The 13,450-nt window shown below is 37.1% G+C and overlaps 1 protein-coding gene across 9 annotated transcripts in view; it reads left to right on the forward strand.

Annotated features, from left to right (window-relative positions):
* The first annotated feature begins 804 nt into the window (after nt 1–804).
* Nucleotides 805–13,450, forward strand: part of DLG1 (discs large MAGUK scaffold protein 1) — a 241,778-nt gene continuing 229,132 nt past the window's right edge. For 6 of the 9 annotated variants that reach the window (XM_081831902.1, XM_081831906.1, XM_081831907.1 and 3 more), the window contains exons 1-3: nt 1,405–1,783; nt 2,251–2,300; nt 2,949–3,080. In XM_081831902.1, the coding sequence (XP_081688028.1) occupies nt 2,282–2,300; nt 2,949–3,080 (151 nt within the window). In that variant the 5' untranslated portion in view covers nt 1,405–1,783; nt 2,251–2,281. Of the gene's footprint in view, nt 1,036–1,404; nt 1,784–2,039; nt 2,064–2,250; nt 2,301–2,948; nt 3,081–13,450 lie in introns of those variants that run through there. The other 3 variants (XM_081831903.1, XM_081831904.1, XM_081831905.1) reach the window with 3 other exon arrangements.

Below are 13,450 nucleotides of genomic sequence, written 5' to 3' on the forward strand. Positions count from 1 at the left end.
GTCAGCATGCCTCTGAGTAACTGTTACTGTTACAGTACAAGGTTTCGGGGACTTCCCTTTATTAGCCCCAGCATATGGCCTCGGCGAAAAGCTGTCAGGTTTACCGGAAGAGTCTTCCGGTTTTGAAAGACGATCTTCGCGTTTCCAGTTTTGTTACTAACTCTGAGTGACCTTGGGCAAATTCTCTCTGGACCTCAGAGGAGGGAGGTCCCTGTTATTCAGACGAGGCTCAAAGATCTGAACAGTGACTTGGACAGCTTGTCGCAATTTCTTCTTCTACAACCCGGGTGGCTCAGACCCAGAGCCGGGTTCTGGCCGACCCAAAGTCCCTCTCTGACGTGCAGTCTAAACTTAAACCAGCCGCGAGTGCGCTGGCTTTCGGAGGAGGTAGCTACAGGTGAGTTCTTAAAGGGGCCGCCAGAGCTTGGGTAATACCTGAGACTGATGACTGGGCGTGGGGCACAGGCAAGGGGGTGTGAATGAATGAGCGAGTGAAAGAAGGAACAGATGTTCTCTTTCCACTCTTCAATACATTCACACTTAGAATTAATCACTTAGACTTAAAAACCCTCTAGTAAACCCCTCAAACTCTTAATCTATCGCCCTATTTTACGTGCCTTTCTTTATTCAACCCCCCTCCTCCCAAAAGACTTTTGCTGAAGGGCGAATAAAAAAAAAAAAAATCAGTACAAAGTGGAAGACGGTGCAGAGATTGCACCCCCCCAGCTCCCGCCCAAACTCCTCCCCCTTCCCCCCTTCCCGGCCCCGCCCCCGCCCCTAATGTGGGTGTTGCAGTCTACTCCTTCCCAAGACCGATTTTCCCGGTTGGGGATCTACCCCCGGGGGCGCCAGGCTCTCTCTCCTGCCTAGGACTTGAAAACAGCCACGTGTTTAGTGAGGTTAAAGGGTGTCTCGGAACGTGTGTCTTGGATCTGGTGTAGGTGAGGTCACGTCTCTCTTCAGACACCCAGACCCTTCCGGGCCTGGCGCGCTACTTGCTCTGTACCGCGGGACACACCGGTGGGCTAAGGCGAGGTAAAGGCAGACTCTTCCAGGGCCACGACGGACAACCTGTAGAGTCTGTGTGTCAACTCCTTTGTCCTCAGAGCCACTTCGGTGGCGGCCCTTTAAGAGAGGAGACTCACTTGGGATGTTCCCCGGGTCCCCTTTCCCGTTCCCCAGCCCCCTCCCGGCCCTCCTCCCCCTTCCAACCCAAAGGTAGCAGAGCTGAGAGCCCGGGGCTCGGCGCCAGCCGCCTCCTCACTTCCCATTGGCTGAGAGCGCGGGGAAGGCGGTCACGTGGGGGCGCGGCAGTCCAGCTCCGGGGCCGCCATCTTGGCGGAAAGTTTGGGGGGAGAGCGGTTGGGGGCGCGGAAGGAGGCGAGGTTCCGGGGGTGGGGCGGCTGGAGGGGAAAGGGCGAGCGGGTAGTGGGCCGCGGCGAGTGAGGCGGCCCGGGCAGAGGAGGAGGAGGAGGAAGCGGCGGCGGGGGTGCGGCCGCCAAGGGGAACTCCTCCCCCGTTCCCTCACCCCCCTCAGTTCAGCTCCCCGAGCCCCGGGCGGGGCGGGGGGACGTGAAGCGGGGCAGGGCGGGGAAGCCGCCCCGACTGGTCGGGAGCGCACCCCAGCTCCGAGCGCACGCCGCTTGCAAGAACTTTGTGGTGGCGCCGCAGGTGTGGGGGCCCGCGGAGGTGTGCATGTGGGGCGTGAGGGCGTCGCGGAGAGCGGCCGCAGCCCTGTCCGGCCCCCGCTGGAGTAGCCCGGAGGCAGCGAGCAAGGAGAAAGGCAAGCTAGAGGAGGGGGCCCGAGTGGGGTGGGGTGACCAGCTTAGCTGGTCCTGTCTCAGCGCTGTACGGTCGCTACTATCTTAGAGGCCAAGGGTCGGAGCGCCTCTGCACCGCCCCCCCCCCCTCCCGTAGCAGGTGGGGAATATGCATACTTACGCCCGGAGAGGGGTGGCCCCACGTCTAGGCATTTAGTACCGTTTGGAGAGGGAGCAGCTTTCGAGGAGAATTTGGAAGCAGGCTTCTGTCTGCTTTTAATTTGTAGGGGTACCCACCCTTAGGTAAAAGCTTTCTAGATTGACTAACACTGCTGGGGTTTGAGGCTTGCTCTTTCACTTAGGAAAACTTCGCCAGGTGGTGGCCTTTTCAAATAGGGCTGGGAGTTTTTCGATTTGAGATTCAGGGGGAAATACTAGTTTAACCACAATTCTGTTCTTTGCTTTAGTTGCTTCTTTTCTGTTTTTAAAGGTGTGTGCCCTCTTCCTGATACTGGAGAAAAATGCCAGTCCGGAAGCAAGGTGAGAATTTATTTCGGAACTCTCCTGTGTGTGTGTCTGTTCTGTGATTGCTGTGTTTTAAAAATGTTTAATTCTGATGAGACAACATCGTTTTAGCCTTACTACTTAGGGAATCTAAGCGCCATACCCTTCAGAAGAGGGAAACATCTAAATGTTTTTCAAACTTTCTTTTTTGACATCTCTCTAGTGACTGGAGAGGCAGTTAATTTCACTCCTCTGAAATGTCTTTTTAAAAACTTTGAATTGGTGTTTTAATATTTTACTTTGTGATTCTTACTAAACACTCTTTTGTGAGCAATTGTAGGATCCAGGCTAAGAGCGCTAGTATTTTGAAACATTTAAGATTTGTATTATGACAAATTGTAGATAATCTGCTTTTGCATATCAGATCAGTTGAAGCTATGTTAACTAATATCTTGATCAGTCTTTTATTGTGGTAGACTACTAGTACACATTTATTAGCAACTGCTTATCGTCCTTTTTATGTGACATATTTAAAAAAATTTTTTGATTATTCTAGGGAATACATATGTTTGTGAATGTAGTAGCATTGATTGAGAGGATTTGGGGAAGTGTTTAGATGTCTTGCAGAATTATTTGCTGCATAAGTAGTGTGTAATTTTAATCGGACTCTTCTTTTCTTCTCAGACACCCAGAGAGCATTGCACCTTTTGGAAGAATATCGTTCAAAACTAAGCCAAACTGAAGACAGACAGCTCAGAAGTTCCATAGAACGGGTTATTAACATATTTCAGAGCAACCTCTTTCAGGCTTTAATAGGTGGGAATTAAAACTTTATTCGTGACCATTATGTGTTAGCTAGGCTTAATGCTTTTCTGAATTCATTTATTTTAAACTTAACAGAGTGATGTATTTGGTTCTCTATAAGGCGTTCAGTAACTTGAACATCAAACTTGTATGTTTGATAGGCCAATATCCTTTCCAAAAATATCTAATAACCAAAAATATCTAATAACCAAATATCTAATAACCAAAAAAACTTTCAGTATGATTATTTCAGTGGTCTTTGGTGACAGTGTTTTATATCCTCAGCATTAACTATTAAAAGATGGAGAAGTTGCAGAAATGTTTCAGGATCCAAAAAATAAAGACTGAATAACTAACTTTTAGCTTGTTTCTATATTTGACTTCTATTTCTCTGAAGTCCCTGAAAATGTTTGAAGAGTTCTGTTATGTTTAAGGACATACATCTCCTTAATATAGACTTCTGTTTAAACTTAGCGTTCATGGAGTCAGAATTTTAGACCTGGAAAATTATCTTAGAGATGATTTTGTCATTTTGTCTAATACTATTTTGTAGCCAAGAAAAATTGAAACAATATTATTCATAACTAACTTAAATTTAAGGTGGTGCATTGTTTTAAAGTAGAACTGGGCAAACAGTCAAGAGTCCTAAATTCTATTCCTTACACTGCCATTAATTGAATGGTATATAAGTCATTTGACCTTTTCTAGGTCACTATATTTTCTGTAGAATGTGAATGCAGTAGAACAATGGCTTTTAGCCCTTCCTCCACCCTGATTTTAAAGTAGCTAGGTTCTTTTTTAAAACAAAATCTCATATTTTGTACACAGTTCCCAATTTATAAAACAAGATGGTTTCTGGCCTCCTATAGGTACCTAGAAAAGTGGTCTACACCACAGAACTAGAAAATTTGTCCCTTCCAGTTCTAAGAATGAAATTTTTTTTATTAATCACTGACTATATAAATAGGAAATGTACTTCATTGCATTACATTTATTTCCTTAGTAACTTCCAAGTCAATATGTACCTAACATCTGTTTATTAATAGAGTAACTTTTGATGTGTTTGTGGACTACCTTCAAATTAGTGTACTTTGTCAAAAAACTTAATGCTAAATTGATACTCTCTACTAAATTTGTTTTAAAATTAAGATTTTAAGGAAGACCCCTCAGTACACTTGAATAATTTTTAAATCTAATATTATTATAGACTTTTAAAAACCTACGCAAGAATAGAGAACAATATAATTAATATAATTAACTGTAACCCATCTTCAAAAATTATAAACATTCTGTCTTTTTTGTTTAAACTGATGGACATTTTTTACATTTGAATTTCTAAGCTCTGATGTTTAAGGTACAAATGGATGATCAAATTGGATTCCTCTGAAAAAACAGCCAAAAAGAAAGGGAAACATTTTTAGTTATTTGGTTTTCTAAATCAACATTAAACCTAGGAATGTTTTATTTAGTAGAGTCACTGTTTAGAAAAAAAATAGTATGACTTGTATGTCCTCGTTTACCTATAGACATAGATGGGTGTAGTCCTTCTCTGTGTGAAGTCTGTGACTTAAGAAAATTAAATGGTCAGTAAAGTAAACAGATTCTACACTTCTTAGATTTCTCTGTAGATTGGAGGTAGATTTGGAGGGTATGTGTGGAGGGATTTTTAAAATATATTCCGCCTTGCCTGTTTTGAATGTTTATCTGTTCTTACACATAATTGAATTTTAAGAGAATTAGTCTTCTAATAAGTTTGTATTTGTCAGTCTTCTTAGTCCTGTATAATTTCATTGGTTGTGAATGAATTTACCTTGATATTTAGATTTACATACATTTTAATGTTTTATAGGATGTGATATCAAATTTTGGTGTAAGAAAAATAATAGATTTTAGGAATTTTGAAATGGGTAAATTAGTAGAGATTTTTATGTGTTTCCATACTGTAATTGAATTGTTTACTAAATTAATAAATGCATTTTTTTGTATTTACTGAAATTGGGTTAATTTATTAAACTTTATTACTTTTGTCAGTTTGTGAAAATTTTTAGGTAAGATTTTCTTTTTGCTTTGCACCTCTATCATTGTTCTTGAAACAGCGTATTAGTGTACTTTAAACCTGTACATCGCCCTAAGCTAAACTAGTGTCTATTGTGTTCATAGTATGTGCTGAAAATCCTGGATTAACTGTTTTTTCCTTTAGTAGGTGGCACTCTGTTTTCTGAGCTGGTTACCTGTGGACCATTGGATTTAAGGAGACATGGGTCTTGACCACCTGAGTTGTTTGAAAGTCATTTGGTGCTTAGGTTCTTCACTGCATGAGTTTGGAAATCATTTCCTTAGCTGTAGTGAATTATGTAGTTACTTCTTTGGATTTGCTGTCTGCATAATTATTTATTGATTCTTTGAGCTTGTAGTTTGTATTGACTGTTTTCACGCATTTAGAAGAAGTTTGTGTGGGGCTCTGGGATTTTGGTGTTATAGAAATGTTGATTTATTTTCTCCTTCCCTCTGTAGTTGAAATATGTTAATTAGATCATGTTTCTGGTACCTGGGGGTTGTTCAGAGGAATAGGCATGTACATATTGCATTACATCTGTTCTGAGATAACAATTTTTAAATATTTTAATATCTTTGAATTTGGGGTACATTTTATGACTGATGTATGTTGGAAGTGATTTTACATTCTTAGTGGCACATGAAATAATGGTGCATCTTAGAATCAATATCGTCGATTCATTGAGACATGGCAATCATTGTCCTAGCTATGTTGTTTGCTAGTAACGTTGAAAGATGTCTTGAAGATTTAAAAATTATTGAAAGTAGAACAGTTTTTATTAATTTTGAGTTTCAGCTGATAAGTTGTTTCTTTAGAGCTGAATATTTAAAGTTATATCTAAAAAAAAATCCATGAGCTATATAGACTTCTTTAAAATTTATTCCCCAAGTATCTGGTGATCATTTTTCTATAAATGGAAAATAAAGTCTGCCTAATTTTAATCCGTGATTTAGATGAGAACAATTTGAAAACTTAATATATTTGATTTTATATTCTCATTTCCTGTACTTATATTTGAAAATTTGTCAGTAAAGTAGACTGGATATGGTTTGATTACAAGTCAGAGCCCAGGTGTTCAGGTCCATATTGGTTTGAGGTCATTTATGATTCTTAGGTTTGTCTGGAATCTGAGACAACCTTAGTAGTCTTCAAAGATTTCATACTAGTCTAGATCCCTGGAGTTACTTATGGGGTCAGAGAATTCATCTGCTTTTCTCGCACACAGGAGAAAAACCTGGGCTCAAGATCAGGCTGACTTTAGAGACTTGAGTAAGTTAAATCACGAGATTTGTATAGTTTGTCTGCAATAAATAGCAAGCTTACTTTAATGCGGTTTTTTAGTTCTGAAATTTTTCAAAATGAAGATGGATTATGTAATAACACTATCCACTTCTGAGATTTTTGGCTCCATTCATATGTTGCTACTCTATTAATTAAATTTCACTAGGCCTTGTGAACATGGTAAAGGACATTTAAATTTGTAGATACTGGGTTTCAGAAGTATGACTCCTCTTTTTTTAATTGTAAAAAGAAAATGACATTTATCATCTTAACCACTTTTAAATGTAGTTTGATAGTGTTGAGTATATTCACATTGTTGTAAAAACAGTTCAGAACTTACTCCTCTTGCAAAACCAAAACTCTACCCAGTAAACAATACTCCCGGGAACTTTTCCTCCTGCCCCCAACACCTGGTAACTACCATTGTACTTTCTGTCTCTATGATTTTGACTGCTGTAAATAGCTCATATAAGGGGAATCATACAGTACTTACCTTTTTGTGACATTTCACTTAATGTTCTTAAAGTGCCTCCATGTTGTAGCATGTGACAGAATTTCCTGTTTAAGACTGAATTTATTTTACTGTATGTATATACCACATTTTGTTTATCCATTCATCCATTGATGGACATTTGGAGTATTTTCACCTTTTTTTTTTTTTTTTTTTAAGATTTTATTTATTTATTTGACAGAGAGAGACAGCGAAAGAGGGAACACAAGCAGGGTGAGTGGGAGAGTGAGAAACAGGCTTCCTGCGGAGCAGGGAGCCTGATGCGGGGCTTGATCCCAGGACCCTGGGATCATGACCTGAGCCAAAGGCAGACACTTAAAGACTGAGCCACCCAGGCGCCCCGTATTTTCACCTCTTGGCTATTGTGAATAGTGCTGCTTTGAACATGGGTGTGCACATACCTCTTTGAAACTCTTCTTTCAATTTTTGGGATACCCAAAAGCGAGATTGCAGGATCATATGGGGTGTGTGTGTGTGTGTGTGTGTGTGTGTGTATATATACACATGCACACATTTTTTTTTTTAAAGATTTTATTTATTTATTTGACAGAGAGAGACACAGCGAGAGAGGGAACACAAGCAAGGGGAGTGGGAGAGGGAGAAGCAGGCTTCCCGCTGAGCAGAGAGCCTGATGTGGGGCTCAATCCCAGAACCCTGGGATCATGACCCGAGCCGAAGGCACCCAGGCACCCCTATATTTTTAATTTTTTGAGGAACTGCTATACTGCCTCCCATAGCAGTTGCATCATTTTATAGTCCCACCAACAGTGCACAAAGGTCCCAGTTTCTCCATACTTTTGCCAACACTTGTTATTTTAAGTTTTTTTAATAATAGCCATCCTAATGGATGTGAGATTTTGACTTTTTCAAGTGTATGTAAAAAGTGTATTTAAAAAAGCACTTTTTGTGTGTAATACAAGTGTCTCATTTAGTCATCATAGTCCTATGAAGTATATATTCACCTATACCATTTTATAGATTAGAACACTAAGGCACTGAGAGATTACATGCCTTGTGCAAGGACCCTCAGATATTAAATTGTGGAGCCAGAAATTGAACTCAACTAATCTGAATCCAGAGCTTCTCCTCATGTTTAGTTATTAGGATCTATGTTCTTTATCATAAGTTGAATATTTTAATGTGGTAAAGAACACTAACAAGTGTGTTTAACATAGATGTTGATCTGTAGGGTCAGTGGTATTTTTTTTTTAATTTTTATTTTGAAGGAGAATATTTATGATGGAATGATGCTTGTAATTATGGAATTTACACATTTTGAAAAGTATTTAGTAATCAAGGTTTGCAAACTTCTAGCTGTAAGAGTAAAATGTCAAAATTTCTTAGATTTTTGTTGTTGTTATTTATTGGTTCCAGTCATATTTTAGTTTGTTGCTAACTTCGTGTGTGTGACTTTGCAGACTAGGTTTTAGAAAGGAAAACGTTTATGACAGTATATGGATCATTCTATTGGCTAAAAGTTTATAGAATTGGAGGAAAATTTTATTAACTTTTCAGTTAGTGGTTTTGATTGAACCTGGATTGTTATTTATTTCCTAATAGTTTTGCTTACTACTGCTCTGCTCTGAAGTAGTGCTTTATGTTGAATCTGGTTGAATTCTCTTTGGAACCTTGTAATCAACAGAGTGGTAAAAGCATCTGTAAATAATTCTTCTAGTTTATTTCATCTGTGTAGGGTCAAATTTTTCCTACTAAATTTTTTCTTTTCTAATTATTTTTTTCAGTACACTGTCCAGTCTAAGACCAGGTATTTCATTTATTTGTCATGTCTCTGTGGTCTGGGCACATTTCCACAGCCCTTTTTGGTCTTTTATGACATTGACATTTTTGAAGAATACAGTTCCCCACTGCTCTTATTTTTTTTATATAATGTTTCTAATTTTAGGTTTGTCTGATGTTTGCTTGTGATTAGATTCAGGTTATGTATCTCTAGGGTTCTGTACATTCAGAAGTACAAGATATCTTCTGCCCTTGATCGGCATTGTTAATTTTGATCACCCAGTTAAGGTGCTTAATTTCTCTATAGTTAGTATTTTTTTCTTGCATCTTGTAAGCAATATGTGGGGGAGACACTTTAATACCTTGCGCATGCCCTGCTCTTTAGCAAAATTTCCCCCTAGCCTTAGCACCCATTGATGACCAGTTTTTACTGTGTTGAAAATGACAATTGAAAAATGACAGTTTTGTAAAAAATAGCAGTCTTTTATGTTCTCCAATTAATACCTGGCATTTTACTGTAAGAGCTCTCCTTCCCCATTTATCTGTGTATATGTCTGTATCGTTTTTCTTTTAATCATTGATAATTTATTATTAACTTTAATGATTTCGGTGCTCAGATTGTTTCAGATTCATTTGGTCAAAACTCTCTCCAGCTTGCTCTTCTGTCCTTATGACATGCCTTACCACTTTGAGTACTTTCTCACTTTTTGGCATAACAAGATATTCAGGTTTATCTTGTACATATCTTGCCCCAGCCTTGGAATCAGCCATCTCTCTGAGAAGGTCTGGTTTCTGTTGATACCTTGTTTTAAGAAGTATGTGTGTGAAAATACCCTATGACTGTTAGTCAAATAGTATTTCAAATGTGGAAATAACGTATTTTTGGACATTGGCTTGCATTTTTCTTGTTTCTAGGGTGCAAAACACACATTGTAATACATACTTTAAAATTTTATATGATATTCTTTTTGGGGATCAAAATGGCTTTTTAAATGTACATAAGTTTAGAAGAAAGCAGAGTATCTATTTTTGAGTAGACTTGACTATTGTATATTTTAGTTTATGAAAACATTGTACTTGCTTGTAGTCAATTAACTGATAAAATTTTTTCCCTCTGAAATGGCTGGGTTATATTTCAGTGTTTTTCAGCTTTCCAGTTGCCTTCTTTCTAACTCCAAAACAATTTATTATAAAAAATAATGCATGTTCCATGTAAAGAATTTAAGATCAGTTAAATGTACTTTATATAAAATAATTATAATCAAGAAAATTCTCACACCAAAGGTAACCTACTTCTTCCATAGGATGAATATTCTTCTAGAATGTTATTATTTATGTATTTATACACACTTTCCTTTTGTAAAACAAACCCCCTACACAAGTGAAACATAATAGAATTGTTTCCTACATAGGAATTGATACTTAAAATCAGTGTGTAAAGTGAAAAATCGTATCAGATTAAAATTACCCTTGAAGATCCTTCTAGAATTTAACACTGTCTTTCATTAACTACAATATAGTTGTTTTTTCTCTAGTGGAAAGAAATCATTGTTTCTTCAGTTGGGCAACAGACATAGTAGTTGACTTGTGTTTAAGTGATCTCATGTACTAAAAGCACATAATTCTAGAATCAGACTCAGTGCAGTGAGGTCTATAGAAATGCTCCCATTATTAGAGGCACATGAAAATGGAGACTACCTGAGGGAACGGTTTTCTCCCTTCTCATTTTTTATTTGTGATGTTGATTTATTGGGTGGACTGATAGGTAGAATTGCCTTTTTTGGTGAAGGGAGGTGCTGAAGTTAAATTTTCTTAAGTGTACATAGTGTGCATATCATATTAACTATTTTTATCTCAAAATTTATCATTGGATATCTTTCCATATCAGTAGATTTGTACCATCTTAAATGACTGTATTTACATTTTACAGATGTGGTGTAGTTTTATTAATGATTTCCTAGGAGCACTTAGGTATATAATTTTTCTGAATTTTAAAAAACATTGCATTTGTATATGCCTCTTTGTTCTACATTGTTTATTCTATCCTTTGGATAAATTCCTAGAAATGAATTGCTTGGTAAAAGGGGATTTGCATTTTAAAAGATTTTTGATGTACTTTTTAAAATTACCCTCAGAAAGGTTATATTCAATTTAATTTTTTAGGCAGTATGTGGAATAATGACTAATTCATTATACCTTAAACAATATAGGTATCATCCTTTTTAATATTTTCTATTCTGATGTGTGGAATGTACTTTTAGACATTTTGATGTTTTCTTGTATATTTATTTGATTAAACCACCAACGATAGAAGAATTTTCAACTATATAAGAATTTTATGTCATTTAAATTTCTTTTGTGAATTATTTGTTCATGTCATTTGCCCCTCCCACCACTTTTTTCCTCCCTTTTTTTTAGAAGTATAAAATTATTCTGTTAAGGTCTTTTCTTAACATTTTCCCCATGAAATAAGGTTGTTTTCTAATAGATTAGAGATGTTGTCTATACTGTGTTAAATTATTACAGATTCTTGACTATTTAGACTTCCTACTCTGATCCTTATTTCTTTAGTTTAAGAAATGTTTTTGAGTTTTACTGTTTAGGATGATAAAAGTGGTAACTAAAAGCTAGAAAACTTTCCTCAACCTCCTTCGAGGGTATTTCTGGAATTCTGTACTTCCTTTACTCCTAGTGTTTGCAAACTTTGAATTCTGCAAGAAAATAACAAAGATAAAATGAAAATGGTTTACTTAAAATTTTATTTAAATTTGGAGAGGTTTGAAATATGTGATCTTGAGATTTCCCCGAAATACGTATTTTTTGGTAGTAGGAATGAGTCTTCTCTGTTCCATTGGACTAATTGTGTGTCCAAGTTTAATTTAGAGAGAAAGCACTCGCCAAACTATAAATGGTAAATAGGAATAGACTGCGTTAAGACTGATCCAGTAGGCTCAACAAAATTAATGTTTCCAATTGTGAATCAACTAAAGGGTAGTTTTCTCTAATACGTGTTTTAGTATTCCTGCATTTTCTCGTGTTCTTGCTTGCTTTAGTGTATCATTATTTTAAAAAGGAAATAAGTTTTTTCAGGGTAGTAAATAAAAATGTAATCAGTCATTTTAATTATATGTGGTGTATATCTGGGTGAGCTGTATGGATTTTCAGATGAGTATGGAATTATTCTTGTCTTAAGTGGCAGTCATTTTGACTACTTCTGTATTATCCCACTTTCTGTACATTTTCATATTAAAGATTTAAGATTAGAGTTGACTCAAGTGAAATGTTTACATAGGTTTATTGAAGGACTGTCATTTTTTTAAAGATTTGTCAGAGAGAGAGAGAGAGAGAGAGATGGCACAAGCAGGGGGAGGGGCAGGCAGAGGGAGAAGCAGGCTCCCTGCTGAGCAAGGAGCCCAGTGTGGTTCTCCATCCCAGTATCCTGGGATCATGACCTGAGCCCAAGGCAGACTAAGCCACCCAGGCGTCCCAGGACTCTGTCATTTCACATGTGATACTAAATTTGGCTATTTCTGTATTGAAATATTATTTTGCTGTGGTTACATTTTTTCATAGTCTATATATTTTGGTACAGTTATGAGTAGCCCTTATTATTGACGTTGGATGTAATTGGCATGGAAACATAAAATGACTTATGTAAACCAGAATTGAAAAATAATTTTTCATTGTCTATCAAAGAGCTGGTTAATTTAATTTTCAAAAATTGTAATACATGGGGGCTCCTGGGTGGCTCAATCGTTAAGCGTCTGCCTTCGGCTCAAGTCATGATCCCAGGGTCCTGGGATCGAGCCCCGCATCGGGCTCCCTGCTCAGCAGGAAGCCTGCTTCTCCCTCTCACACTCCCCCTGCTTGTTTTCCCTCTCTCACTGTGTCTCTCTCTGTCAAATAAATAAATAAAATCTTTTAAAAAAATTGTAATACATGTGTAAGTAATAGAAATTTAAAATAAATGTGTGTGTAAGGTTCTGTAGCACCTTAAAATATAGCCATCAAGTTTTTATAGAAATCTACCTTTTTAACTGTTTTTAAGTGGTGTTATTTGGTTTTTCAGTGTTAATATATTTTTTCCTCAATTTTCTCCATCTCTCAAAGACATTGTTATTCACATCTCATTTTTTAATTCTTTTATTCCTCTTCCAAAATATATTCACTCCATTATTATTCATTGATTGAATGTCTTAAGTGTTCAGAGTAAACTCATTAGTTTAATTCTTTATTTTCATGAAGTTGGTCTTTTGAGAATAACTTGGAATTCCAGACCAGCATTTTAAACAGATTTTAAGAACAGGAGAGATTGGGATTATACTAGAATTTGTTTTTGTCTTATATTTGACTTCTGTTTATAGTAGTGACTTCTGTTTATAGTAATAACTTCTGTTGTACTTTAGCTAGTTAGCTTATGGAACTCAATATTATACTCCCCAGTTTAGAAAAACCTAAAGAAAAAGTAGAAAGTAATGTTTTGAATCTTAGAATGTTGTTGTAGAAATACTTTTCTTGTCCCAGTAATAATCTTTTTCTTTGCTAAATCTTTATAGTTATGATCAGTGATACAATTATCTTCTGACATATAAAATGTAGATGGTAAAGAACAGTGACTGCTGATAGCATGGGAAATATAAGATATAAGTACTTTGGAGTCATAAGAAAAGCTCAGTCTGGGTCCAGTTTTTCCAGAGTGCCCTTTTTGATTAGGTGCACCTTTGAAAAATCTTTACTGATACAACTAAAATTGTGATGGAGAAATAATCTCTGAAGAAGTGTTACTATGTTGCTCAT

This window comes from Leptonychotes weddellii, chromosome 1 (assembly GCF_054177405.1).
Source record: "Leptonychotes weddellii isolate Sample4059 chromosome 1, ASM5417740v2, whole genome shotgun sequence".
Taxonomy (NCBI): Eukaryota; Metazoa; Chordata; class Mammalia; order Carnivora; family Phocidae; genus Leptonychotes; species Leptonychotes weddellii.